The sequence below is a fragment of the Hibiscus syriacus genome, unplaced genomic scaffold (genome assembly GCF_006381635.1).
Source record: "Hibiscus syriacus cultivar Baekdansim isolate YM2019G1 unplaced genomic scaffold, ASM638163v2 tig00007179_pilon, whole genome shotgun sequence".
Taxonomy (NCBI): Eukaryota; Viridiplantae; Streptophyta; class Magnoliopsida; order Malvales; family Malvaceae; genus Hibiscus; species Hibiscus syriacus.
In genome coordinates this window covers 677,456-703,450 of record NW_024062128.1, presented here as the reverse complement: position 1 = coordinate 703,450, position 25,995 = coordinate 677,456, and the positions used below count along the sequence as shown (strand labels likewise).

Here is a 25,995-nt window from a genome sequence, read left to right as displayed (position 1 = left end):
ATAACATAATAATCAAAATCTTAAAGAACTATTATTCTCAAGTATGTTAGTTTACTTAATACACATAAATCTAAGTCATTGAGGAAATATTAAATTATCTAAACAATTATCTTAATTAATAACAATTAAAATATTATGAAGTAAACTTTTCAACTAGTAATTAAACTATTTAAGATAAATTCATCGCAACAAGATTAAAAATATTTTATTAATATCTAGTTGCTGGAACAAGCAAGATTTTATGTTACGAGTTGAACTTATAAAATTTCAAGGGGGTGAAAATAGACTTTCAATAGAAAAAAAAAAATATCTAAAATATATAGGATTTTAAAACTTTCAAGGGGCGACCACTACGATCCGCTCCCTTAATCCATCTCTATCTAATTATATCTAATGAGAATAAATATATTAAAAAATATATATCCATTAATTAACATGAATATTTATACATAATGAGTCATCTCCATTTTCAAGGGGCGAAGTTTAATGACTCAACCCCACCGGTTGTGTCATTGCTTGTAGTGCAAGGCAATACCAAGAAACATCACTGTGTTGTTATTCAATCACTTAATGGTCAATTAAATTGGTGTTTGTTCACAACTTTTACCGGTGTTTTGAAATTCTCAACCGAACTACCTCTGCTTTTCACAGCATTGTAAGCCAGCTCTTTCTGTAGTCCAATTTTGTCTCTCATCTGCTTCCCTTGTTGGCTGATCAGTGTCAACTTCAACGCTTTCATTGCTCCTTCTTTCGTCATTGTTCCTCCCTCTAACCCCAAACCGAATCCCCATACAGCCTCCACGGTTCGAGTGTTCAATCCTTGGTCTCCCGAAAACGGCCTTAAAATCATAGGCACACCGCCCATGATACTTTCCAGGACCGAATTCCATCCACCGTGACTTACGAATACCCCGACCGACGGATGTTCCAATATTTTCTGCTGAGGAGCCCGTGGAACTATCTTCCCTTTTGAGCTCGTTCTTTCGAGGAACCCTGATGGCAATTGTTTCTCAGAGTTTCCTCTAAAAGACCAAAGAAATGGGAACTCACTTTCCTCCAGGGCTTCACATAATGCTTGCAGCTCCTGGGGCGGTGGCGTTGTCGCGCTTCCGAAGCTGATGTACGCCACCGATTCCAGATCGTGCTGGCTCAGCCAGTCCAAGCAGCCGTGCGAGTCGGAGACTGATACTAGATTGAAGGGACCGATACTGAGATACATGTCGAATCTTTGTTTAAGAATGTTGACAACTTTGCTATCCAAGTCTTCGTATGAATTTACGGCGATTGCAGTGGCACGTGGCAGTTCCAGTCCCATCTTTTGCAGCATTGCTGGTACGGCAGCATTGAAATCGCCGGTGGTTATTCCACAGGGTAAGTCGGCAGCACGTATATGAGAAAAATCAGGGAAAAATTTAAGTGACTTGTCTTGTGGACCTGCAACATTATGAACATTCATATTGGTAACCTTAACAGGAAACAAAATGGTGTGCCTCGTGAAATATGTATGAATGTGTCCGTTACCCGTACCATTAATTCCTACATACTCACGAATAAAATCTATCTCGACATGAACAAAGAGAGCTCTGCAGCCACCGGTCCAAATCGCCACCCAAGGGACGTTCAATTCATCTGCGATATCAGCTCCGAACGCATAAATTGCATCCGTTATCAAACAATCAATTGGCTTACCAGTTTCGGCCACAACTTCATCCAAAACCACCGTGAAATTCCCCGGTACCGCCTTAAGGAAACATTCTACGGGCTCATTAGGATCATCCTTAAACATACACCCCTCGGGCAGTCCATCCCGCACGTCGAAAGGCTTAACATTGTCTAGCTTCTTCGGAAACGGCGAACCGTTCGATCGTCGGGTGCTAAGGAAGGAAAACACCTTGTCGGGGCATGCGTCGGATAGCTGAAGGATGATGTTGAGAAGAGGAGCAGCACGTGTGCCGAAGGGGAAGGCAAGTACAGCTATGTGTTTAGAAGCGTTGTTGTAGGCTTCTTCCATTTCGAATTACTTTGTGCTTGTGAGACATGAGAAATAGATGAAGTAGTGGCGGTGCTTAAATTACACAGAAAAACGTAAAAACAAGAACAAGAAACGAATAAGTTAGGGTTGATAATTCCACTTATTTGTTATTTTTGTTTAATTATGTAAAATTAATTAAACTAGTTAAATTAAAATTATTTTAATAACTTTTATTAATTAAATTCAGCGTTTTATACGGTATCACAAGCTAATAGTACAGTAATTAAGTTGGCATTTAATCATAAAATTAATAAATTTGTATACAATATTCCTATCACTTCATTTATCATTTGTTGATTTAATTTTGTAGAATATGTTTTTTTAACATTTTTTTAAATATATTAACGATTAAAGGAAAATAATAAATATCAGATTGTTAAACTTAAAGATGTTAATTAAATAGGACATATGCGAGATGTTCTCTAATTAAACCATAAATTATTGATGATACGTGAAGACTAAAGTTTAAGATCAAATGGTAATGAAGATGTTGGATTTGTATGTTAATGGGTAGGGGTGTTGATTTTTCGGTTTTAATCGAATTAACCGACCGAATCGAATTAGTTCGGTTAATTCGGTCGGCCACCGAATTAGTTCAGTCGGGGAACGGTTAATAAATTTTTTAAAATTCAGTTAACGGTTAATTCGGTTCGAAATCGGTTAATTAACCGAAATTAAATTTTAAATTTTAAATATATTATACATATCATATGGGCTAAGCCCAAACCATTTAAAACCCAATTAATTATTTAAGATCCAATAACTTTTAAACCTAAATCAATATTAATGAATTAAAAAAATCCATGCAAAATTTTTATTTTATAAGTATATATTATTTAAATTAATTGTAAACTATTTTTTTGAATTAAAAAATATTCAATTTTTATATAAATTAGAAAATTTTAAAATTTTATGGTTAATTCGAAAATTAACCGAATTAACCGAATTAACCGAAATTTATTCGGTTCGGTTAATATTTTCAAAAAAAGTTTGGTTCGGTTAACGGTTAAAGAAAAAAAAGTTCGGTTAATTCGGTTAATGATAATTCGATTCGGTCGGCCACCGTTTTAACCGAATGAACACCACTATTAATGGGAAGATGAGGATGGCGAAGTTTTGATGATTCGTTGTTGAATTTGTACGTTATTATTCTCTTTTGAGGCTATGAGTTCGAACAATTACGTCGGTAAGATCTATGTATGTTGTCAATAACTAAATAAACTATGAACATATTACTTTATAGTCACTCTATAATATTAAAAAAATTACCTTAGGAAACCTTGATCTCCACAAAAACAAATGTGGCCATCATAATCGAACATGCTTGCCACATCCCATATACAGACCTCTTCTTTACCTAACTACCACAAAGAAAATTGAACAAATTAATTAAATAACTAAACTTTCACAATATATACTCTGAGAATTCTTCTTGTTCATTCGCCTCCCTTCAGGTAACATTCCTCGATGGAAATCTCACAAATGAGAGCCAGCAACCGTGTTGTCATCGTTTTTTCCCTAATAATCTCGACCGTTCAGGGCTATTATCTCGGCCCAATTACACAGTTCTTAGCTCCTCACAACGCTGCTCGCGCGGCCATCGGATTGCCACCGTTGGTTTGGAATTTAAGGATGGCGAACTACGCTCGGTGGTACGCCAACCAAAGGCGTCGAGACTGTGATTTGAGGCACTCCAACGGACCTTATGGGGAAAACATCTTTTGGGGTAGTGGAGATGGATGTATGCCAGCCGACGCGGTCGCCTCGTGGCTGTCCGAGAGTAAATGGTACGACCATGGGTCGAATTCGTGTGCGGGAGGGCAGGAATGCGGGCATTATACGCAGATCGTGTGGAGCAAGACCAGAGGTGTCGGGTGTGCCAAGGTGGTTTGCGACGGTGGGAAGGGTGTTTTCATGACCTGCAACTACGATCCTCCGGGGAATTACGTCGGAGAAAGACCTTACTGATCAATTTCATCGACTAATGTTTTTTTATTAAATTTTTGCAACAACATTTTATGTGAAATTTAAACTGGGAGAATAATTTGAGCTAACCATTCATAACTTTCATGTTATAGTATCATCGAGACAACTAAAAATACTTTTCTACCTTAAAACTTAATCATTATATTAATAAAGTTTTCTTCTGTCAATTTATTTACTTAAGGTAAATTATCTATTTGGTCAGTTTCCTGTAGTTCCTTAGCAAATTAGATTGAACTTGCTCTTTGCTCAATAAGTCAAACCAGTTTGTTTCTTAAGTCATTTTTCTGTGAAAGTTGTGTCTGATCTTTATTCAGCAAGCCCCTCTGGCTTTTGATACCATCTCTTTCCATGTATTGCATCTCTTTGGGATCTCTTGTCCTGCATGCACATGCACGGGATTTTGACTTGATATTCATGTACAGGCAGTCAATGCAACTACTCAAAATTGACATTTGATGGTGTTGATATGATGGGTGAAAGGCTATGTAACATCCCGAAATTCGGGTCAGTGATTAAAATGAGAATTTTTGAAATTTGAGGATCAATTTAGGAAAAGATTGAAAGTTCAGGGATTTAATTGGAAGTTTTGGATGTTGGATTTGATAATTAAGTTTGAAAATAATAAGGGTATTATGGTCATTTCACAGGGAAGATTTTTATTTTCCTTTATAAAAAGGGTAACAGGCACGTGGGAAAGGAGAGAATTTCTCCAGAGTTTTCTTCAGTTTCTTCTTTCTTCTCCCAGTTGTGAACTCCAACTTGCAAAGGTAAGATTTCTTAGAAGTTAATTATTAGCTGAAATTTAAGTTGGGTTTTGATCATTGGATGATAATTAAGCTTAAGGAAATCTTAATTTGTATTAAAACCATAAGATGAAGAAGTTAAGAGAGATTAAAGATTAGAAGTTTTTAAATGAAATTTTGGAAAAGAGTTGAAAAGTAGAATTTGAAATTAAATTTGACTTGTCAAAGGGTTAATTAAGAAGTTAGAAGTGATAGAATTGAATTTAGAACATGTTGAAATTCGAGTATGATTCTTGAATTTCATAAAGAGGAGAGAATATTGACGTTAAAGATGAGATAAATGAATATTAGTGAGGCTAAGTATGTGTATGTATGTTAGGGAGATTAAAGGAGGTGATAGATGAAACATTTGAGCTAAAAAGAAGTGATTTTCGTGCATAAATGGAATTTCTGGGTTGTGTGCATCGATGCACCTTGAATGTGTATCGATGCACTCTCAAATATTGAACATTGAATGCCAATAGTGCATCGATGCACCCGTTTAAAATACAAACATCGAATGTCATCAATGTATCGATGCACAAGTAGTGCATCGATGCACCCCGTAATATTAAAACATCGAAGGTGATTTGTGTATCGATGCATGGGTAGTGCATCGATGCACTTCAAGGGGAAATTGAAATAGACATTTCTTTTGGTCTAAGAAATGATAGATTAGAGTATGTCAATTGGATACTGATAAGTATCAATGCACGATTTTGTAGAGATCGATCGAAAGCAAAGTTCTGAAAGGTAATCAGAGTAAATACGCAAGAAAGAACGAGAGATTGGTAGTGTTCATTGTGACCAGGTGAGTGCATATTAGTAGTATATGATGTAAAATGGAAATAAGACTTGCGACAAGTCTATTTCCAATAGTAAAATGCATGAATTCATAAATAGAAGTATATGTGTGTATGATTTATATGTGTTGACATGTTATGGTATATATGTATTATATGGTTGATGTGAATATATGCTATGTTATGATGATATAAACCATATGATATGATAATAAATTATATGAATATAAAAGATAAGTTATGCGATAAGATCTTTGAGATAACTTAAGTGATAATATGATCCATTATGAGAATTAATATAATAGATCTTTTGATTTAATGAGAGTTAATGGAACTAAATAAGATTGAATTATAGAATGAAATGGGAATATTATATTAATTAGGAAACTTGAATATAAAGGGACAATATGAATATGTAAGATAAGTTATATTTTAAGGATCTATGGAGCTCTATGAAAAGATTATAATGAATATATGAAATTGAATTAAGTAAACAGATTAAATTAATACATAAATAAAATACTATTAAATGATATATGTTTAGAAATATGACATAATTTATGTAATCTAAGGGAATACAAAGAAAAGGAGCATAAGGTAGATGATATGATATAAGCTATTATATACATATATGATATATGTTATCAAGTAATATGAAAGAACTCTGAAAATTGATATAAGTTATGTGAAAGTGTTCTAGGTGTTTCTATGTGCTATATGAATTATATATGATCATATGTGAATAAGATACGATATGTATGTTTACATGAATACCTGAGAAATGATCTAAGCTATATGATATGATCTACGTGATTATATGCACTTTGGATATATGTTATTTGACATGGATCTATGTGACTACGTGAGAAAGTATATAAACTATGTGACATGTAAATGTGAATCAAATGAAAATGTTCTACGAGTAAGCGAACTATGTGTATATATGAATATGTGAAATGACATAAATGACAATGCCCATGTTATGTGTCATGAGAGCTAGGGGTATAGTTGGCATGCCAAGAGTTGAGGGTCTACGCGGTCCTTCGGGACATATATGTATTCCTTGGAACATGTGTGATGTCTTTTGAGACACATACTTGATCCTTTGTATATGTATATGATTCTTAAGGAATTTTCTACATGGTCCTTAGGGACATTTTATATGGCACTTCGGTGCAATTCTACGCGGCACTTCGGTGCAATTCTACGTGGCACTTAGGTGCATTTATACGAGCTGTGGTGACATCATTTGTGCACAACCTCTATAGACTCACATATCTATAGTTCTCACATGTGTACATGGGCTAATAAAGAAATAACAACAAACATATTACATGTGATTTGTATGATTTTGTGCTATGAATTGTATTATATGATTTATATGATGATATGTGGATTGTATGATTAAATGAGTCAAATGTGGGTTAAAATACTAGGTATAAGAGGATATGTACGAAGTGAGATAAATAATAATGATATTGATAATGAAATGAGGCTAATGATGGAAATGATGAGTATATGTGTGTATATATGTTCTTACATGTAATGATATATTGCATATGTGTTATAGGGATTTGTTACATGAATAAAGGTATGAGTGATAGCAGTAATAGTTCATGCATGATTACAAGTTATAGTTTACATTATATGTTTATTTGTCTCACTAAGTCATAGACTTAGCGTGTGATTGTTTCACACGTAGGTTACAGAAGTGGGAAGAGCAAAGAGCAAAGTGGAGCAAGACAGGTCAGTTACTTCTTACCGAAGAGCAGATCAGAAAAGATGTCTTAAATTAGATGTATTATGTACATTGAAAATAGTTGGCATGTAATTAATGTTTTGAATTGTATATGCTCTGATCGGTTTTGCAAAAACATTTAAGCTCTGAATAGTTCTGGAAATCTTTTGAATAAGTTACATGTATAAAAGTTTTAAATTACTAACTATTTTATGCAAGTAAATGTTTTGAAAAGTCAATGTGACACATCGGACTCGGATCCGGGTCGGGTACGGGTTGGGGGTGTTACATGCTAGCTCAAGAGTTATTTTGGTAATACATTTTTTCATCTTATTTCCTGGCCTATTTGATTGATAAAAGGCCATTTTTAATTTGACTTTCTTTGGAAAAAAAAAGAAGAATTTCTGAGTTGCTGTTATGAAAATTTATGCTATAGTTTTTCAGGGTAGAATATCACTCATCAATTAATCTGTGGTGCAGATAATAGGTGTTGTTGAACTTAGGCCAGATGTACGGAAGATATCTTTCGTGGCTCACTCTTTAGGTGGTCTTGTTGCAAGATATGCTATAGGGAGGCTCTATGAGCATTCTTCAATAGGTCAATCAGGTCATAATGCGAACTCTTTAAATCTAGGGGACACAATTTCTTCAATTCAATACCTTGAGCAGCCTTGTGAAGATAGGATTGCTGGACTGGAACCAATGAATTTTATAACGTTTGCAACACCACATCTTGGTTCAAGGGGACATAAACAGGTAAGTAGCATGCTTTTACATGTTATCTAGCTTTAATATTTTTTATGTCTGCACCTGTTTACATGTTATTTACTTGCTCTATTTGTCAATAATGAACAACAAATAATAATTATAATGAGAGTTTGATGATCACTTTTTCATCCCCAAAAATTTCTCCATCCACAAAGTCACAAAATAGATGGGTCTTTAAATCTTATTTACTGCTATCTATAGAAGAATATGAACCTTCAGAGCCCACTGTTTCTGCCTCTTGAATCCTTCACACCCAAGCGATGCCCAGCACATGACAAACCTAGAATCAAAGCTGTCTCACCAAGTATAAGTTAGCAGAAGTTGGTGATTTGAAATGCTAAGCATCTATTTTGTAAGTAAAATTTTCACTTTTGGAGGTTTTTGCATGTCAAAATTCTTCCTGAAGATACCCTAGATAGACTGCTCTCTCTCTATAGGTGTTTTTTACTTGCACTTTTTCCTTTTTCGTTTTTGAAAAATTTCTCCTTGCTAAATATTTTCCTTTAATAGTTAAGGTAAATGATGATTTTTGGACTCCTTTGAGGTATTGAAAACATTGGGAAAATTAATGAACAATTCATAAGATGTAAAAGGTGGTGGGTGCCATGTATTTTTCTTAAAACACGCAGGTTTTCCTGTACCAATTGATGCTACTGTGTCCTCGGCAATTCCTGGATTCTTGATATAAATAACCAATAAGTAAGCTAATTGAGAATAAATGGTTGAATGCTGACTGTAAAACTTGATTTTATTTGCAGTGTTAGCTCTATATTCAGAGACTTCTTTACTGATTTTATTGTGTTCCTATTCTTTGTTTCATCTATTTTATGTATACAATATTTGTGCTGCATATAGTATTGTTGGGTTGTCCATGTTTTGCAGCTCCAGCTTCTTGGTGGTCTTCCTTTTCTCGAGGAAAGAGCATCTCAGACTGCACACTTGGTTGTTGGAAGGTCTGGAAAGCATCTATTTCTCACCGACAATGATGAGGGAAAAATCCCTCTTCTTCTGAGGATGGTTGATGATGGTGATGACCTGAAATTCATGTTAGTGTTAATTGCTTGATTCCCTTTAATCAATTGCCATAACACTTAGGGGGCGTTTGAATCATGAAAATCTTCTTTACTGGTAGGAATTTTCTTTTCCCGGGCTGTTATACCCATGTTTAGATGGGGAAGATTCCCACTTGAAGTATTATCTCATTGCCAACCGTAATTTTTTTTTACCTTTTTACTGGGAATGTCATTCCCGCATATTACATAGGTATTTATTTATTCCCGAATATTTGGGCTAAAATACCTTTCTTCTCATCTTCTCCCGTGACCTCGCTCCTGTCCAATTCCCTTTGCTGAGAATTTTTACTGGTAAGATTTCTCCACCACTCATTTTCTTTTAATTTCATAGTAATGTTACTTTGCTTTTGATTTTGATTCTTTTCCTGGTAGTCTAGTTTCAAAAATCAGATAACAATGGATCCTTTACCCTAAACCCTATAATACGATGAACGACAACGACGATCAGATAACAATGGAAGACCAATCTTAACCTTCGAAAAGTTCTCAAGTTATTCAAAAATTAGCTTCGGGTCCTCTCTCTTCCTCTCTTCTCGAACCCTCCCTTCCAATCAAGACTTTCATTTCTTCAACAACTTCAACGATTTCAAGCTTTCGATCGATCAAATCGCCAAAATATCAGATTCTTTGCTTGAATCCATTGGCGCATCGGCTAAAACCTGGGGCGCTAACAAGGTGATCAATTTCCCTAACAATATTGAAAGTATAGTCGATGATGAAGCTTATGATTGGCTTGTTGATATCAACGATGAAATTTGGGAACGATTCGATGTTTCCATGGACGTGTTTCAAAAGATTCGAAAGAAAGAAGAGGCATCGGGTCAGTTCATAGGATCGGATCTGGATAATATTGGGTTTCAGATGGTTAACGGGAAGAAGAAGAAGAAGGTGGATGGTGGGTTAATGAGTGACTCGGTTGGAGTGTCAGTGAGTGGGATCGAAGGTGGGGGTTCGAGTTCTTCTGGAGTAAAGGTGAAGCAAGGGGCGTTGGCTATAGGGACGACAGGGAAAGCGAAGGTTCCATTTCATATACCAACGATACGGAAGCCTCAGGAAGAGTATAACACTTGTCAATAATTCGAATCAGCCTTTTGAACATGTTTGGTTGCAGAGGAGCGAGGATGGGCAGCGTTTTGTTCATCCACTGGTTGGTTTTTTCTTGTTTAATATGTCTTCTATGTTTTTTCCTCTTTTTGGGTAGAAATATGTTGCAGTTGATTTGTAAATGCCAACATGATATTTCTGATTTTAGTTGGTTACTTATGTTATAGAATGACCGCGCAATGTTCCTTTTTGTTTAGTTTGGTTAATTCAACTAGTGTTGAATTTCGTATGTTGTGGGATAATTTCATAATCTTTCTGTACTGAGGTGCAAAGGGTTAAAATTTAAAAAGCTCATGCCCGAGTAAACTAAGGAGCAATTCATTTGTGTGCTTCTCTCTCTCTCATGTGTGTGTGTAAGCTTAAGAAATTTATTTCTGATAATGGAACTTCAAAAGTGGTCTAATGTAATTTTTTTCTTCTATGGACTGGTACACTCATTGTTTGATATCCTTAATTTAAATAGGTTATGCACGGAGCAGACATGGATATTGTGTGGCTTCAACGAGACTTTGGCATATATGTGTGCAATCTCTTTGACACGGGACAAGTTTTATACTATCAACCCACTTCTATGAACTTGTTGATTTAATTTAAGAAATTTTTTTATTTCATTTTGATGGTATATGTTAAGAAGAAAAGTTTATGTGGACCATGGTAACATTTTATGAAACTATTTGTTGGTTAATTAGCAGTGTGACAATGAATTAAGGGAAAGGAATTTGGTACAACGTTTATATATGAACACACTTTACTTGTGGTTTTGATGATTAAACTAACTTGTGGTTTAGATGATTAAACTAAACTATTTTATGGATGATTATAAGGATGCTAAGCTCTTAGGAACTTATTGATAAAGTTGCCATCTAATTAACTAGTTTTGGGTGCAATTACTATACACATGAATTGATTGTTTTGAATTTGAAGTTAAAAGTTGTGTTGGACTTCTATCAATATGTTGCCCTTATGATTTTGCATGTTTCTCAGGCCTCAAGGGTCTTGAAATTGGAAAGAAATAGTTTGGAGCATCTTCTGTAACATTTTTGTGGAGTTACAGCCAACAAAGAGTGGGTTTTGATCTAAATTTGATATTCTTTATGGTTTTTATTTTCTTCTTCTCTCTTCTTTGATCATCATCTATGCCATCTTCCTTACAGTTGATTAGCCAACACAATGCAGGTACCAAAATACAGATTGGAGATTGCGTCTACTTTCTGATGAAATGCTCAGGTAACATTGCTTTTTCACTCTTCAGCCAACTCTCTTACTCCCTCGCTAGTTAAATTATGTCTGATGCTGCACTCACATTTGTCATTAAAGTAGATGGTTGATTGCTATTGACCACTTTTTTTTTAAGAAAAAAAAGAAAAAGAGAGAAAACAAAGCATTACTTCACCTATGAATTTGACATTGTTTATGCATCAAACATTTGTTGTTTTCTAGGTTGCTGTCTTTTGAACAATTTTACACTAACTGTGACATCTTTACTTTTTCCTGTTCTCAAACTTATCGGAAAAGGAAAAAAACTTAATCATCAAATCTGGACTGCCATTTTATGTTTTTATGAGAAGAAAACAATCAAAGACAAAGATGTAAATAGTAGTTAAATTTGACTTTTAAATCAATATGAGGTAAAAGCACATTGCTCTTTATTTATGATTGTACTTTGTGTAGTAAAATACTACTCTCTCCATGCTTGAAGAAAGTTTCAAGGTCCTGTTACTGTAATTGCAATTATTGAAGAGGGAACTTCCATTTTTGTCTGTCTCTTAAGTGTTCCTTTTTATTACCGTTTTTATGACAGATATGCTAGAGAAGACACTCACTACTTGCTGTACATTTATGATTTTATGAGAATCGAATTGCTATCAATGCCCAAGGAAAGTGAACATTTAGATGTTCTCTTGGTAGAGGTATGATGCTTTAAATCATGGTTCACAACATTTTCTACATTGACAAAGCATGCCATATGCCCATATCATATATTGGCCCTTCTAGAATAACACTGGCTAAGAGATTTTGATTGTCTTAATATTTAGTTACATTCATGTAAGAGTTGTTTTCTTTTCCACATTCCGCTGGCTCATGACATGTTATTCTGTTCATCTTCAATGTATAACTTTTAGTCGAGGTTGCGTTGAAATTTTATTTGTTCTTTTTTCAAAATAAGTTTAAATGGATGTCCGAATCTGTGAACTTGATTGCTTTCTATTATTTATCTTTGACTATTGTCTTAGTAGCAAATGTTATCTTATTTGCAGGTCTACAAGCGAAGTTTTGATGTATGTATGTAACTGTATGAGAAAGAGATCCTGACAGAGAATTCATATCTCCATATATATGGGTTTGTTACTTGCCCAGGCTACAAAATTTAAATTTATTTCGTAAACTTCAACTAAATAATTATTCTTCTATTTAATATAGGTTGCAGGTGTCTGGTTTCAATGCTGAGCAGCCAGCAATTGTTGCTTTAAGTTTTTGTTGTTTTCATATCTATTTGTGGCCCTTTGTTTACTTTTCAAATAACATACAGATTGGTTGTTAAACCATAAGAAATGTCTAATTTCAACTCAGATAAACTTATTTGATGTACATTAGTCTTACTAGAAAAAATAGATGATATCCATTTATTTAGCTTATATGTCTTACCTATTGGCTTATATAGGGGCTTTGCGAATGGCGAGACAATATTGCCCGTATAGAGGATGAAAGTACTGGTTATGTATTTCCAAACAAAACACTTCTTGAAATCGGTAGGAACTTTCATGTTTATTATCAAATTCTAGTAGATATATTGTTCCTTTTTCCGTATTTCTTATTGGTATTTTTACTTGAGTTAATTTTCTTACCGCTAAAAGCCAAGTAGATGCCTGTAACTGCTCATAAATTGCGTCGATTGTTGAAATCTAAATACCCATATGTGGAACGAAATCTTGGTGTGCTTGTTAGCATCATAAGGCAATCTATGCATAATGTTGTTGCATTTGAAGCTGCTGCTCAACAACTTAAAATGGGACGTACACTAAATGTAAGATTTACTAATTTCAAATGATGTTCGTGATCCAAGATTTACTAAACAAGCAACCATATAGACAATAATAACGCGCCGACATACTTGCGACAAATCATCTTGTCCTGGTTGTACTTCCGAGCCAATGCCATCAAAGAAGACTCTATAATGCCACCGCGGAGTCTCAGAACCAGATGAAGGGTTGATTATGCACAACTCAAAACAAACAAACAATTAAATCAAACTAATAAAACGTCCGATAATCGACAGGAAACCAAATCGGTCCAGGCTTCTCAATTCAATAATGTTGATGAAGCAATACTTAAATGATTTGATTTGATTAAATAATATGCCTCCCAGATAAAGCATAAAAAGCTAATCCAGATCAACTTGCATTGCCATTGATTGGTCAAAAATCTATCCTACCTAAGGATCTGTGATGGTCCCAACACTAGTTGCTGCCTTTGTTGGTTCCATTATTTGTAAGAGTGCTTCGGTATTTCATTCCTGGTGAATCTCATCAATCACAATCACCCCATTTTCATGTATATTTTTTAACGGTAAATTATATATTTAGTCATTTAACTAAAGCTAAAAACAAACAAAACAAAAGTAATTCCCTTCTTTTAGGAAGTTAAATAAATTTATTTTAACAAACCAAGAATCAAGTGAACAAAAACTCATATCTTCATGTGGGATTAGGATTATGAACTTTCATTACACAGTATTTTCATCTTGTTCAACCGAATAAATTCATGTGAACACTTTTATGGATTACACAGTCATCCAAGAAGATTTTAATGAATTAGCTAGCTACATTTTGTAATGTGGTTCTCGTTATAATAAAATAAAAACTGATAATCATAATTCCTCAAAATAAAGATACAGAGTTTGAATTTTAATTTACATTTGTATTCTTACTCAAGTATTTTCTCATTTGTTACATAACAAAAACTCATTTTAATATATTTTTACATAAATTATGTAAAATTTAATATTAATTAAAATAAAAATAATACATGATATATTTAAATACTTAAGTAATATGTTATCAAAAAATAGAATTTTATATAAATAATTTTTATTTAAATATTTAGAATTTCACTTGTTAAAAAAATAAATATAGAACAAGGACAATTTGGTAAAATATACATTCTAGTAATCTTTTATTCCTTTAACCAAACACTGTAATCTTACATTCCTGCCAAACTAACCAAACACAGTAATGTAATATTCCCAGTAATCATATTCACTGGTAATCTTACATTCCGTGAACCAAACGCACCATTATTCTTAATAACTATGCATCGGGTAATATCTATTTCCATTAACTCGTATAGATCAGCGTTACGTGCATTTAAGAGACGTGTGGCATATGCAAATGCAAACTATGACCGTATCCTTTTTGAAGTTGAAGTTTCTCATTAACTTCAATCCTGTTTATTCATAAAGCCATGCTTGTCCATTTTGTAAGAAAATATGTTTATCTTGACTTGTGTCTGAGATATGGTTGGTTGGAGAACATCATCAATCCGGCGTCAGAATGAACTTCCATTGGTCCTTTTTAACAAATTCTTATATTTCTGAATTCTATGTTTCACGTGAAAGCTTAGTTTTATTAATATGTTTTCTCTTTATTTTCAGTCAAATCTTCTTGTAATAGATGAGAAGTATCCGCATGTTGTATATATCGAGAGGGAAACTACAAAGAAGATCCAAAACCAAGGTTTCCCTATTGCCGAGCCCAAACAACTGATATTGAAGGTTTGTGGAGCTTTTCTGCTTCTGGTCTAATCTTTATATTTCCATACAACAATTTTATTCATAGTGGTAAGTGATTTGGTGGAATTTAGAGGTTTTATTGGGAAGGCGAGAGGGAGATAAATCAAATATATTTTTTAGGCTTTAAGGAATTGTTATGACATTTAAGTGATTTTGGTATTTCACTTTAATATTAGGGCAATGGTGTAGCTTATTATTCTCTATATTATTTTTGGCTCGGGGTAGATCAGAGGGATAGGGAGAGTAAGAAAGGGAGAGAAAGAATAGATGAATTGTAATGTGTCGTATTCAAGGAGCGGTTTTAGTGTTTTATGAAGATTCAGGGAATAGATCAATTGTATGAGATCAGTCAAGACAAGATGGTATTTTATGAAGATTCTGCATTTAGGGGGCAATCCTTTAACTTTAGGAGGACACTCACTTTATATTATGTAGGTTATGCTATAAGAATTATTAGTTAGTAATTTAGTATAATACTAACTCTTAGAAAGTTAAATAGATAAGGATAACTACTAGTTAAATAGATAAGGATAACTACTAGGTAGTTCATTTCTAATAAAAAGTTACTCCAACTTTTCCTATAAAAGAAAGATGTACTTTCACCTACCAATATACGTTTAAGACTTTTCTCTTCTCCACTGTGTTGATTACTCTTTAATCGACTTGGTATCAGTTAGGTGAGCGATCCTTCTTCTTAACCCTAGGCGATCACTTTTTTACCCTAACCCTAGCCGCCAACCATGACTTCTGCCTCTTCTTCATCGGATGCCACTTCGGAAATCCTCGTTAATTCGCCTAATTCGAACCTCTCCGATGTTTCTTCCGCCTCTATCACAGGTAGAATTCCTTCTGCTACTTTGGCTAATAAATCTACTACTCTACTTGGATTGTGGATTCTGGTGCAAGTGATAATATGACAGGTGATCTTCGACTCTTTCACACTTTTCATGTCGCCTCGTCTATCTCTCATATTCGAACAGCGGATGGTTCTCTTTCTGGTGTTGATGGTCACGAGTCTATTCGAATAAATCCGGACATTTTTTTATCTCATGTTCTTAATGTTCCCAATCTCACTTGCAATCTTATCCCCATTAGCAAGTTGTCTGCCGATTTATGCTGTACCACAAAATTTAACTCTGATTTTTGTGAATTTCAGAATTCGAGCTCGGGGAAAGTGATTGTCAGTGTTAGACTTTGTGGGGGGTCTTACATGCTTCCAGCGACTTTATTTTCCCAACCACCTGCTTCCTTCAATGTTATACATCAATTTCCTTTACTTGAACCTTCAACCGATGTTATGTTATTGCACTTTCGTTAAGGACATCCTAGTTTCTTTTATCTTGCAAATTTGTTTCCACATTTGTTTGTCAATAAAAGTCCTAAATCTTTTCTTGTGATATTTTCTCACTTGCTAAACAAACTAAGAGTATTTATCTACCTTTTCCGTATAAACTGTCCAAAGCATTTACCATGATCCATAGTGATATTTGGGACCATCCCGGGTCGCATCTTTACATGGATTTCGGTGGTTTATTTCATTTATTGATGATTACACTCGTACTACCTAGACCTTTGTCATGAAAACTAAATTTGAAGCTTGTGAAATATTTAAATGGTTCCATAAGATGGTTGAAACCCAATTTCAGTGTTTTATCCAATTGTTTCATTCTGACAATGGTAGTGAGTATTTTACCAGTGTTTTGGGTTCTTTCTTTCAGGAAACCGAGATTCTTCGTCTTACTTCGTGTGTCAATTCTTTTTTCCACAAATGTTCCTAACTATTTTTGGAGGAAGCCCTTTTAACTGCCACTTATTTGATTAACCGTCTCCCTAGTAAACTGTTACAATTTAAGTGTCTGAGAGATGTTTTTCTTCAATTTTCCCAACTTTAAATCGATGACTTCATTGTTACCCTTTAGAGTTTTTGGTTGTATTGCGTTCGTTCATAACAATGTTCCTTTCAAGTCCAAATTAGATCCTCAAACATTTCAGTATGTGTTTCTGGGTTATTCTTTGACTCAAAAAGGCTTTTGGTGTTATCGTCCTCGTACAAATAAATTCTTTATTACCATGTACGTTACTTTATTTGAAAAATACCTTTTTTCCTTAAAACTGCTACTCAGGGGAGTCATATAATGAATATCAGTTTGTTGACTCACAACAATTGTCACTTGATTTGCAGCCAGCTCCTTTTGACTAACCAACACCGCCAAACTAGTCAAACCAGCCGAATCAGCCTACAAAATCGCTCCAGCCATACCAAACAACACTACCAGACCCAAAAAATTTATCCTTGCCAAACCAACCCATCGAAACATACTTACCTCAGCATGATCAACATATCACTTCGCCTTAAATACCACAATCTAAATTGTTGATTTACAAGAGACGACAAAAACCAATTTCTAAATCAATCCCTGAACCTAATCTCGAGTCTCCCACACACCATAGACACTGTCATGAACCAGAATCGAACGAGAATTCTTTGGAGAATGAATGAGATAATTAGAGTTCTTCCACTTAATTAAAAGCTTTAATTGATGATAATGACTTGTCGATTACTCAAAGGAAAGTAGTAAGAAAATGCAGAAATTATCCAATTGATATATTTGTTGCATATGGAAAGCTAACGCCTTGTTTTAAGAACTTTACAACCAATGTAGATAGCATTATTGTTCCAGATACAGTGGAAGAAGCATTGAAAGATCCCAAGTAAAAAAGGCAGTAGAAGAGGAATTAAAGGCACTGGAAAACAATACTTGGATTATAGTTGATTTTCCGAAAGATAAAAAATCAGTCTGCAAAGGGGTATTCACGGTAAAATACAAAGTTGATGGTAGCATTGAAAGATATAAGGCGAGATTAGTGGCGAAAGGATTTACTCAATCTTTTGGAGTTGATTATAATGAAACGTTTGCTCCGGTAGCTAAACTAAACATTGTGAGATTGTTATTGTCATTGGCAGTAAATGAGAATTGGGTGCTTCATCAGTTGGACATCAAAATGCATTTCTAAACGAAAACTTGGAGGGAGAAGTATATATGCGAATTCCACCGGGTGTACAGAGTAATGCAGGAAAAGCGTGTAGATTACTAAAGTCCTTGTATGGACTTAAGCAATCTCCATGAGCCTGGTTTGACTGATTTAAAAAGGTGATTATTCAGGATGGTTACAAGTAATGTCAATCGGATTACACTTTATTTGTCAAAACAACTTCGAACAATTTTTTTTTTGATTGTCTATGTGGATGATATCATTCTAATAGGTGATGATTGTATGGAAATAAAAAGACTAAAAAAGCTACTGGAAAAGGAGTTCAAAACCAAAGACTTGGGAACTTTACGGTATTTCTTAGGCATAGAGGTTGCAAGGTCAAAAGAATGAATAGTGATTAATCAAAGGAAATATATTCTTGATCTACTATAAAAAACTGGAATGAAGGGATGTAAGCAGGCAGAAACACCCATGGAAGCAAATCTTAAGCTAAGGAGAGAAGAATTGGGAAGTCCCGTGAACAAAGAACAATATCAAAGGCTAGTAGGTAAACTAATTTATTTATCATTTACTAGACCTGATATTGTATTCCCTGTTAGTACAGTGAGTCAATATATGAATGATCCAAGGGAAGAACATTTAGAGGCGGTGAATAGAATTCTAAGATACTTGAAAATGACACCAGGACATGGGTTAATTTTCAGAAAGAGTGATGATAGAACAGTAAGAATTTTTTCGGATTCAAGCTGGGCAGGTGAATTAACGGATATGAGATCTACAACTGGTTATTGTTCATTTGTTTGGGGAAATATGGTTACTTGGAGGAGCAAAAAATAGGTTGTGGTGTCTCGAAGTAGTGCAGAAGCAGAATTTAGAGCAATGACACTTGGAATTTGTGAAGGAATTTGGCTTCAAAGACTGTTAACTGAGCTGGGACTATATGCCAACAAATGTTTTTAACTTCAAAGTGACAGTAAATCTGCAATAAGTATTGTAAAAAATCTAGTTCATCATGATCAAACGAAGCATGTGGAGATCGACAAACATTTCATCTCTGAAAAGGTGAATGGTGGATCGGTGAAGCTCAATTTTGTTTCAACAAATAATCAGTTAGCAAATATTTTCACCAAGTCACTTCCAAGAATTTCCTTTGATGAGATTACATCCAAATTGGGTCTTTTCAACATTTACTCCCCAACTTGAGGGGGAGTGTAGGTTATGCGATAAGTCTTATTAGTTAGTAATTTAATATAATACTAATTCTTAGAAAGTTAAATAGATAAGGATAACTACTAGGTAGTTTATTTATAATAGAAAATTTACTCTTAACTTTTCCTATAAAAGCAAGATGTACTTTCACCTATCAATATACGTTTAAGACTTTTCTCTTCTCCACTATGTTGATTACTCTTTAATCGACATTTTAGGACCTTGATTTTAGGACTAATTGTTAGAATACCAAGGGCTCATCGGTAGGATGTAGATAGTTTCCTAGTTATGGCAGTAGTTGTGCACAGATACATAGGCTTGTTCCATTGTCCCACGCAAGTAAATTCAATAAAATAATCTATTTTCTTACATGGTATGGAATCCAAATTTCGTTTCCTGTGAGTTCCTTTCTTATTTTCTAAGTCTTCATGATATGTTCCTAATTGTAAGAGATGGAACTTGGATCTCACAGTGTATGAGATTTCCTTGCGGGGTTTATATGAACTTAGGCTCTCCACCCTTAATAGCTTTTCAGATTTGGTTCTCCAAAGTCCAAAGGTCTATCTATGTCAACTGCTTTCATGCCCCACAACTACATCTCTTAGTTGCAATCATGTGGGCCCAGGTGGTGACGTCAGTATTGCAGTGTTTGCTGAAACTAGAAAAGGAAAAAATAACTAGTGCAAAGCCCACAGCTCAGATAGATACTATTTTTGCAGTAGCCTTCTAGAAGAAAACTCGTCCATGATTCATATAAAATCTCTACTTAGCACTATATGCTTCTCAATTCCTTTCTATATCAAATTTGAGTAGAACTGTAACCCCTCATACTGATACGGGTAACCCGATCTGATCTGGAGTGTCACATTAGGGCCACCGAAGCGACCCACTGTAAAAATAGCGGAAAATTTAAAACTTTTTATCAAAACGTAAACTTATAAAATCATTTATCAGTATTCAGAAATAAAATAGATTTTCAGACTCGTATATAAAACAAAATATAATTACATGCCCCCTAATTACATGTACCATACTCTGCAAACAACGCCGGAATAATTCCTTTACTGATATCGATAGATGCACTGGTTTAATCCTTTTAACCTACAATGGTGAGTAATATAGTGAGCTTCAGAAAGCTCAGTAATATAGAACTACCAAATGATGCTGAAGAACATGCAGATACAAATAAACATATATTTCCTTGTCGGTTCAGACATCTACAGATCTTTATGTTGAGCGAAGATCCTACAGATATTTCAGGGTAACGGACAATGAGCTTTCATTTCAGAGAAATATTTCGGATGACTGAGTTCAGGAGATCAGAATAATATCAGAATAGGTTATCTAATGTGTTCCCTCAAAACCAGTGAAAAGATATCGACTTTTAAAACATATTTTTTTATTAAAAAACCATAGTAATTTCCCCATCCGTCATGAACAAAATGTGTAGGTTCTCCATAACCATACAACCTCGTCACGAACAGTAAGGCCCTGAGCACAAAGCCAAGGAACCTGCAAGTAATCAAACCCGTCACGAACAGTAAGGCTCTCAGCACAAAGCTGAGGAACCTACAAGTATTCAACCCCGTCACGAACAGTAAGGCTCTCAGCACAAAGCCGAGAAACCTGCAAGTATTCAACACCGTCACGAACAGTAAGGCTCTCAGCACAAAGCCGAGGAACCTGTAAGTATTCTTCCTCCAACTATACCCCCAATAAAACATGTTCCGTCCGTAAACGGATATATCAAAAATCAAATCATAGTTCAGGTCAAGTATCATATCAGAATCCATGTCAGGTATCATAACAGAATTCAAATCATAAATCATATAAAATATTCATGTGATTAGGGAACACACCAGAGTTTACAGATATTATTCAGAAGTACTGGATAATCTTAGTAGGCAGAGAAATACGGATCTTCAGTATACCGATATAATATAAGAATTTAGAATCATTATTGGAAGAGTTCAATAACTGACAGAATTATCAATTATTCAGAATGAGACTTGAGTTGATAAGAAAGAAATGAAGATTCAGGACATTTACAGTCTATGTCGATTGATTTCATTATCAAACAACTTCAAATGAATATCTCCCAGAATTAAAGCTTGTCGACTGATCAATTCATTGTCCTTACAGGGTATTTACACGTTAATACCACAAATTCTAGTCCATATATAATCTTCGGAATCATCGCTGAATAAATCTTCCGATGTCTTTATTTCATGTTCACACTTCCACTATATCATGAAATGCTGACGTGCTTGATTTGTAGTTCAAGATCTATAAGAACATTACATCATGTATGTTCACTTACGTTTCCAGACTCATCCAAATCACTTACTTAATCCTTAGTCATAGAGGTTACTTAGTTCATTTAGCATTCAAGTTCATTCCAGTTACTTCGGGATTTTCAGAGTAATTCAAACGTTCCTGAATTTTATATACATGTTGTACTTCCGTTCCATTCAATTTGGTCTTCGTGGTTGATTTGTCGAACAAACTCCAATTCTTAGTATTGAATGCGATCTAGAGTTGAGTTGAGTTGAGTTGAGTACTTTTAAAATTATCATCGAACCACACTTGAGAAGACGAACACACATTCAACTGATACCTATGTCGTTCAGGTACTGACATATCATTACGGTTGATCGGCTCACTTAAGTTATTCCATAACTTCTAAAGGTAGTCCAACACCTGTGCTTATTTGAATTCCTTAATTAATCCAAGACATTTACTTAGTATAGACCATAAGGGTATTTTGGTCATTTTAGTGTTCAGTTTTATTTCATTCATTACAGAGCTCGAGGATATCCAATCATTCTTGAGCTTGGTGATAGTCTTGGGTTATTTCTATTACAGGGGTATTCTGGTCATTCTACAGATCCGATGTGTTTCAATCATTTCCTTCCATCCTGTCTTATTATTTAATTCAAATTTATCATCTATTTCAGTCCCTTTGAATAATTCTGATAAAAGAGCACCATGATAAATTATTCTTCAGGTATTTACTCGTAACTCGGATATTTTCGGGTCAAGTGCCTTCTCAGATTTTATCAACGGAATATCAAGAATTTTCTGCACTAAGTCAAGATCTTAACAATCAAATTCGTACTTAATCAAGTTAAGTACAAATCCTCAAAGTACTTTCTCATTCAGGGTTAACTTGGATTATTTTACCTCTCAAGGGCATTTTCGTAAATTTTTAATCAGATACTTTCGATATTAGCTCTTAATTAAAATAATTATAATTTAAAGATTCTATGGTTAATTATTTTCCCGAACATTCTCTGATCTTGCAATGATTCCTTAACAGACTTCTAGCATCTTGCTCAAACCGTTTTGGGGTTAAAAACTGGTTATTCGCATTTCCTAAGCAAAACTAACATTTCTTATGCACATCAGTATTTTTTACCGGATCAATATGTCTTTCCAGAGTTATTAACCAACTTCTAGGGATAATTTTTGTCATCTTACAATATAAGGGTATTTTCAGAATTTTACCCAACCAGAGTATTCTCATAATTTCTCATCCGAGTACCTTTAATATTTAACCTTTGTTGATATAACATATAAGTTACAGATCCAGGGTTAATTTCTTTATCACTAATCACAAACTTATAATTTAATTCTAACAATTCCTCAATCTCTTATATTAGTCATTCGATCCGTATTCAGTTACAGAATTTCTACCACATCTATATCGAGTGTATAAATTATTCGACTCCACAATAGTGACCAACATTATCTTATTCATGCATTTACCGATATTAACATATTCCATAAAGCATAAAGATGTAGTAAAGTATTACCTCGATTTTCGTGCAATACTGATCGACCATTAAATTCCATTCTAACGCCCTCGATCTTGAAATCATCTTCCAATATTTCTTCGGATCCATATCAACAGAAATTACATCAAAACAGAGCTTAATTATGAAAAACAGATCGAATCGGATGATAAATCAGTGAAAAATAACTTACCAGGTTTGAATTTGGCGAAACGGACTTCGGATTCAAATTCAGGACATCAAAAGCAGAAAATATGTCTTTTCGAAGATTTGAAATTTTCAGTCAAAATCAAAGTTAACGGGTTTGACTGGCAATTTCGAGGCTTTCGGGTTTGAATTTTAAAAAATGGACTGCGGAATCGGATTTGGAACGTCGAAAAATATCAGAAAAGGTATACTCGGTCAAAATCAAAGGTCGTTTAATGCCCGGTCAAAGTCGGTCAAAGTTTTGGTCAACTGTGGTCAACGCCGATCAACGGTCAATAGGTCAACAGTCGATCATTTTACACAAATATCATCCTAACAAAAAATAATTACCAAATTATCCACATTCTATAAATATTTACCAATCTAACACCCGAATTTTACACAAATAGCACCTAAACATAAATTAATTACTAAATTATCACCCAGACGATGCCCACTCTCGGGGGGTGGCGCGTGTGAACAGTGCTACGGTATCGGAAAATTCCCAAAAAAATTCTTGAAAATTATTTTAAGCGATTTCAAGGTACATACAAAGCTCGGTTTACAATTTTGAACAGTAGAGTGCTCGATTTCAACGAATCGAAAACTTTAACCGCTTCACCTCCTCACGCGCCACCGTCGACGGAGACCAAGGATGACACTGGCATAATCGGAATGATGCAAGGAACATGATGGTGCGGGAGGTGTCGTAAACGGATCATCGAATCGTCGTGAATCGATGAAAAACCAACTGAAATCGAGTTATTACTGACGATACTTCCGACTGAAATTAACGACGAACGGCGACGATTCACGACGAAAGGTTTGAGGGATTTTATTCTTCGGTCGACAACGAACACGATGGTGGTTTCGGTTTGTCGATCGGACGTCGGACGGTGAGTAGATCCGAGTTGAAAGTGGGTTGATCGAAGGAGGAAAATGGAGCATTTTCTGTAGAAAACACTAGGGGAAGAAAACTTATAATTCTCCCATAAAGGAAAATGGCTAAATTATGAGTTTAATCACTGAACTTCATGCACTTCTTAAAACGGTCTGCCAACTTTAAAATTTTACAATTTAATCTACCGTTTCTTTCAAAATACCAATTAAATCCAATACTTTATAATTTCTAAAATTTAGCCCCTAAATTGGGGTGTTTCAAGAACGAGCTTTCTTTGTCTTACGATATTTATATGCATTGCTTTCTTTTTTTGTGTATCTCTTTGTTTTGTATCAGTGATTGTTCATTTGGTATCGTCTTGAACAAACAAAAGAGTAATCGACTAGGGAAAAGTTATTTGAAAAGGATAATTTCTTCCAGAAACTTAACAGAATAATGTGCACTGTCCTCATTATTAAAGCATTAATAAAAAAAATGTTTTCACTCAGTTTGGATGTGAAAGAAATGACAGCCTATTTTGTCAATGGCTGAAAATCATTGCAACTAATGGAACCGGTAACGACTCAAGTGATAGTCTCAATATTGAAAGGTTCTTTATAAAAAAAAATGAAGAACTGAGAAAGCATGCCCCCCAGATTACTTATAACTATCTATTTCATTTTGCAAAATTTCCCCTTTGACGGGTTCTTCTATTTTTAACCATTTCTTTTAGCTTCTTCCACATTTTCTTTGATTATGTTATTCTTAAAAGATTTCAATCATATTAGCACTATCTTAAAGCAGATCCGTACCGAAAATTTTAGAAACTTGCTACATGTAAGACTAAGATCTCTATCAGATAGTTTTAATTGAAGGGATAGCTGTAACTGTTATCTTGGTTGCTTTGTTTTTCTTCTTCTTCTTCTTCTTTCATTATTACTTTATATAGTTTATATGCCATTATTCCGTTTTTGGCATATTGCTGTTATTCACTCTTTACCATGGTATCTGAAACTTCCGCTTCAACTTAATATTATATCATATTGTTGATTTTTTCAACTTATCTGTCATTGAGCATTCCCCCGTTAATTTCTAGAGGTGATGATTCAAGGTCTCACTCAAGTACCCTGGGAACGTGTTGATGTAAGCTTTCAAAAAAGTAAACAACGATACGTTGCACATAATACGATTCAGGCAAGTTCAATATCATAATAGATATTTCTATATGCTTCATTTTTCTTTTACGTGAAATTGAGAATTGTTGTATTCTTTATACAAATGCACAAGGTTCCCACATCAAGGGATCCTTGCAAGAATCCATTGTCATAAAGAAAGGGTTCCTAAGAACACCTTAGCAGCCCCTTATTGCCCGGGAGTAGATGGCAATATTCGCATTTATTCCAGTGTATCAAACATTGCTTTGGTTCTGAAAGTGAAGAATCGAGTAACACGGATGCACTGATTAATATTTGACCTTCTTCAGGTAAAGAGCTACTGGTTCAATTCTGATGGAAGAGATGTAGTTTTCCATATGATCGACAATTTCCTAATCTAATCCCGGAAGCGTGCTGCCGGTACTTTATCAACGGGTCAGCTCACTTATTGTTATTGTGCAATATGCTCTGTTGGCCCACATGAGAATGAACGTTGTGGTGTATTTGTTCTATTTATGTGGAAACATTGTCAATATCAAGTCTTGTGACCTGTCCATATAAGTTCCATTTTTCTTTGCTATGATACCTCTAATTTATTCCTTTTATATATGATTGTTCAAACGTTCGACATTTTGTGGCTCCATTATTTACTAATATACTTAACCAAGGATCGAATTATCCGTTGGAACTAGAAGCCTCGTGC

At 34.6% G+C, this 25,995-nt stretch overlaps 3 protein-coding genes and 1 pseudogene across 3 annotated transcripts; 3 read left to right on the top strand and 1 right to left on the bottom strand.

Moving 5' to 3' along the window:
* Positions 1 to 574: 574 nt before the first annotated feature.
* Positions 575 to 2,011, bottom strand: LOC120201310 (flavonoid 3-O-glucosyltransferase-like). Its single transcript, XM_039201945.1, has 2 exons — positions 1,528 to 2,011; positions 575 to 1,434 (listed from the first exon to the last, which is right to left on the bottom strand). Exons 1-2 carry the CDS (start codon positions 2,009 to 2,011, stop codon positions 575 to 577), a joined length of 1,344 nt encoding a protein of 447 aa, XP_039057876.1.
* Positions 2,012 to 3,499: 1,488 nt separating this feature from the next.
* LOC120201320 (pathogenesis-related protein PR-1-like) lies at positions 3,500 to 4,000 on the top strand. The gene has a single exon (XM_039201951.1). The coding sequence runs from the start codon at positions 3,500 to 3,502 to the stop codon at positions 3,998 to 4,000; it is 501 nt and encodes a 166-aa protein (XP_039057882.1).
* Positions 4,001 to 5,509: 1,509 nt separating this feature from the next.
* LOC120201309 (putative lipase YDL109C) lies at positions 5,510 to 25,718 on the top strand. Its single transcript, XM_039201944.1, has 9 exons — positions 5,510 to 5,553; positions 7,313 to 7,349; positions 7,822 to 8,097; positions 8,992 to 9,155; positions 14,634 to 14,689; positions 14,798 to 14,850; positions 14,938 to 15,057; positions 25,235 to 25,332; positions 25,622 to 25,718. Exons 1-8 carry the CDS (start codon positions 5,510 to 5,512, stop codon positions 25,238 to 25,240), a joined length of 756 nt encoding a protein of 251 aa, XP_039057875.1. The 3' UTR covers positions 25,241 to 25,332; positions 25,622 to 25,718.
* On the top strand, positions 9,385 to 13,079 carry LOC120201387 (annotated as a pseudogene).
* Positions 25,719 to 25,995: the final 277 nt, after the last annotated feature.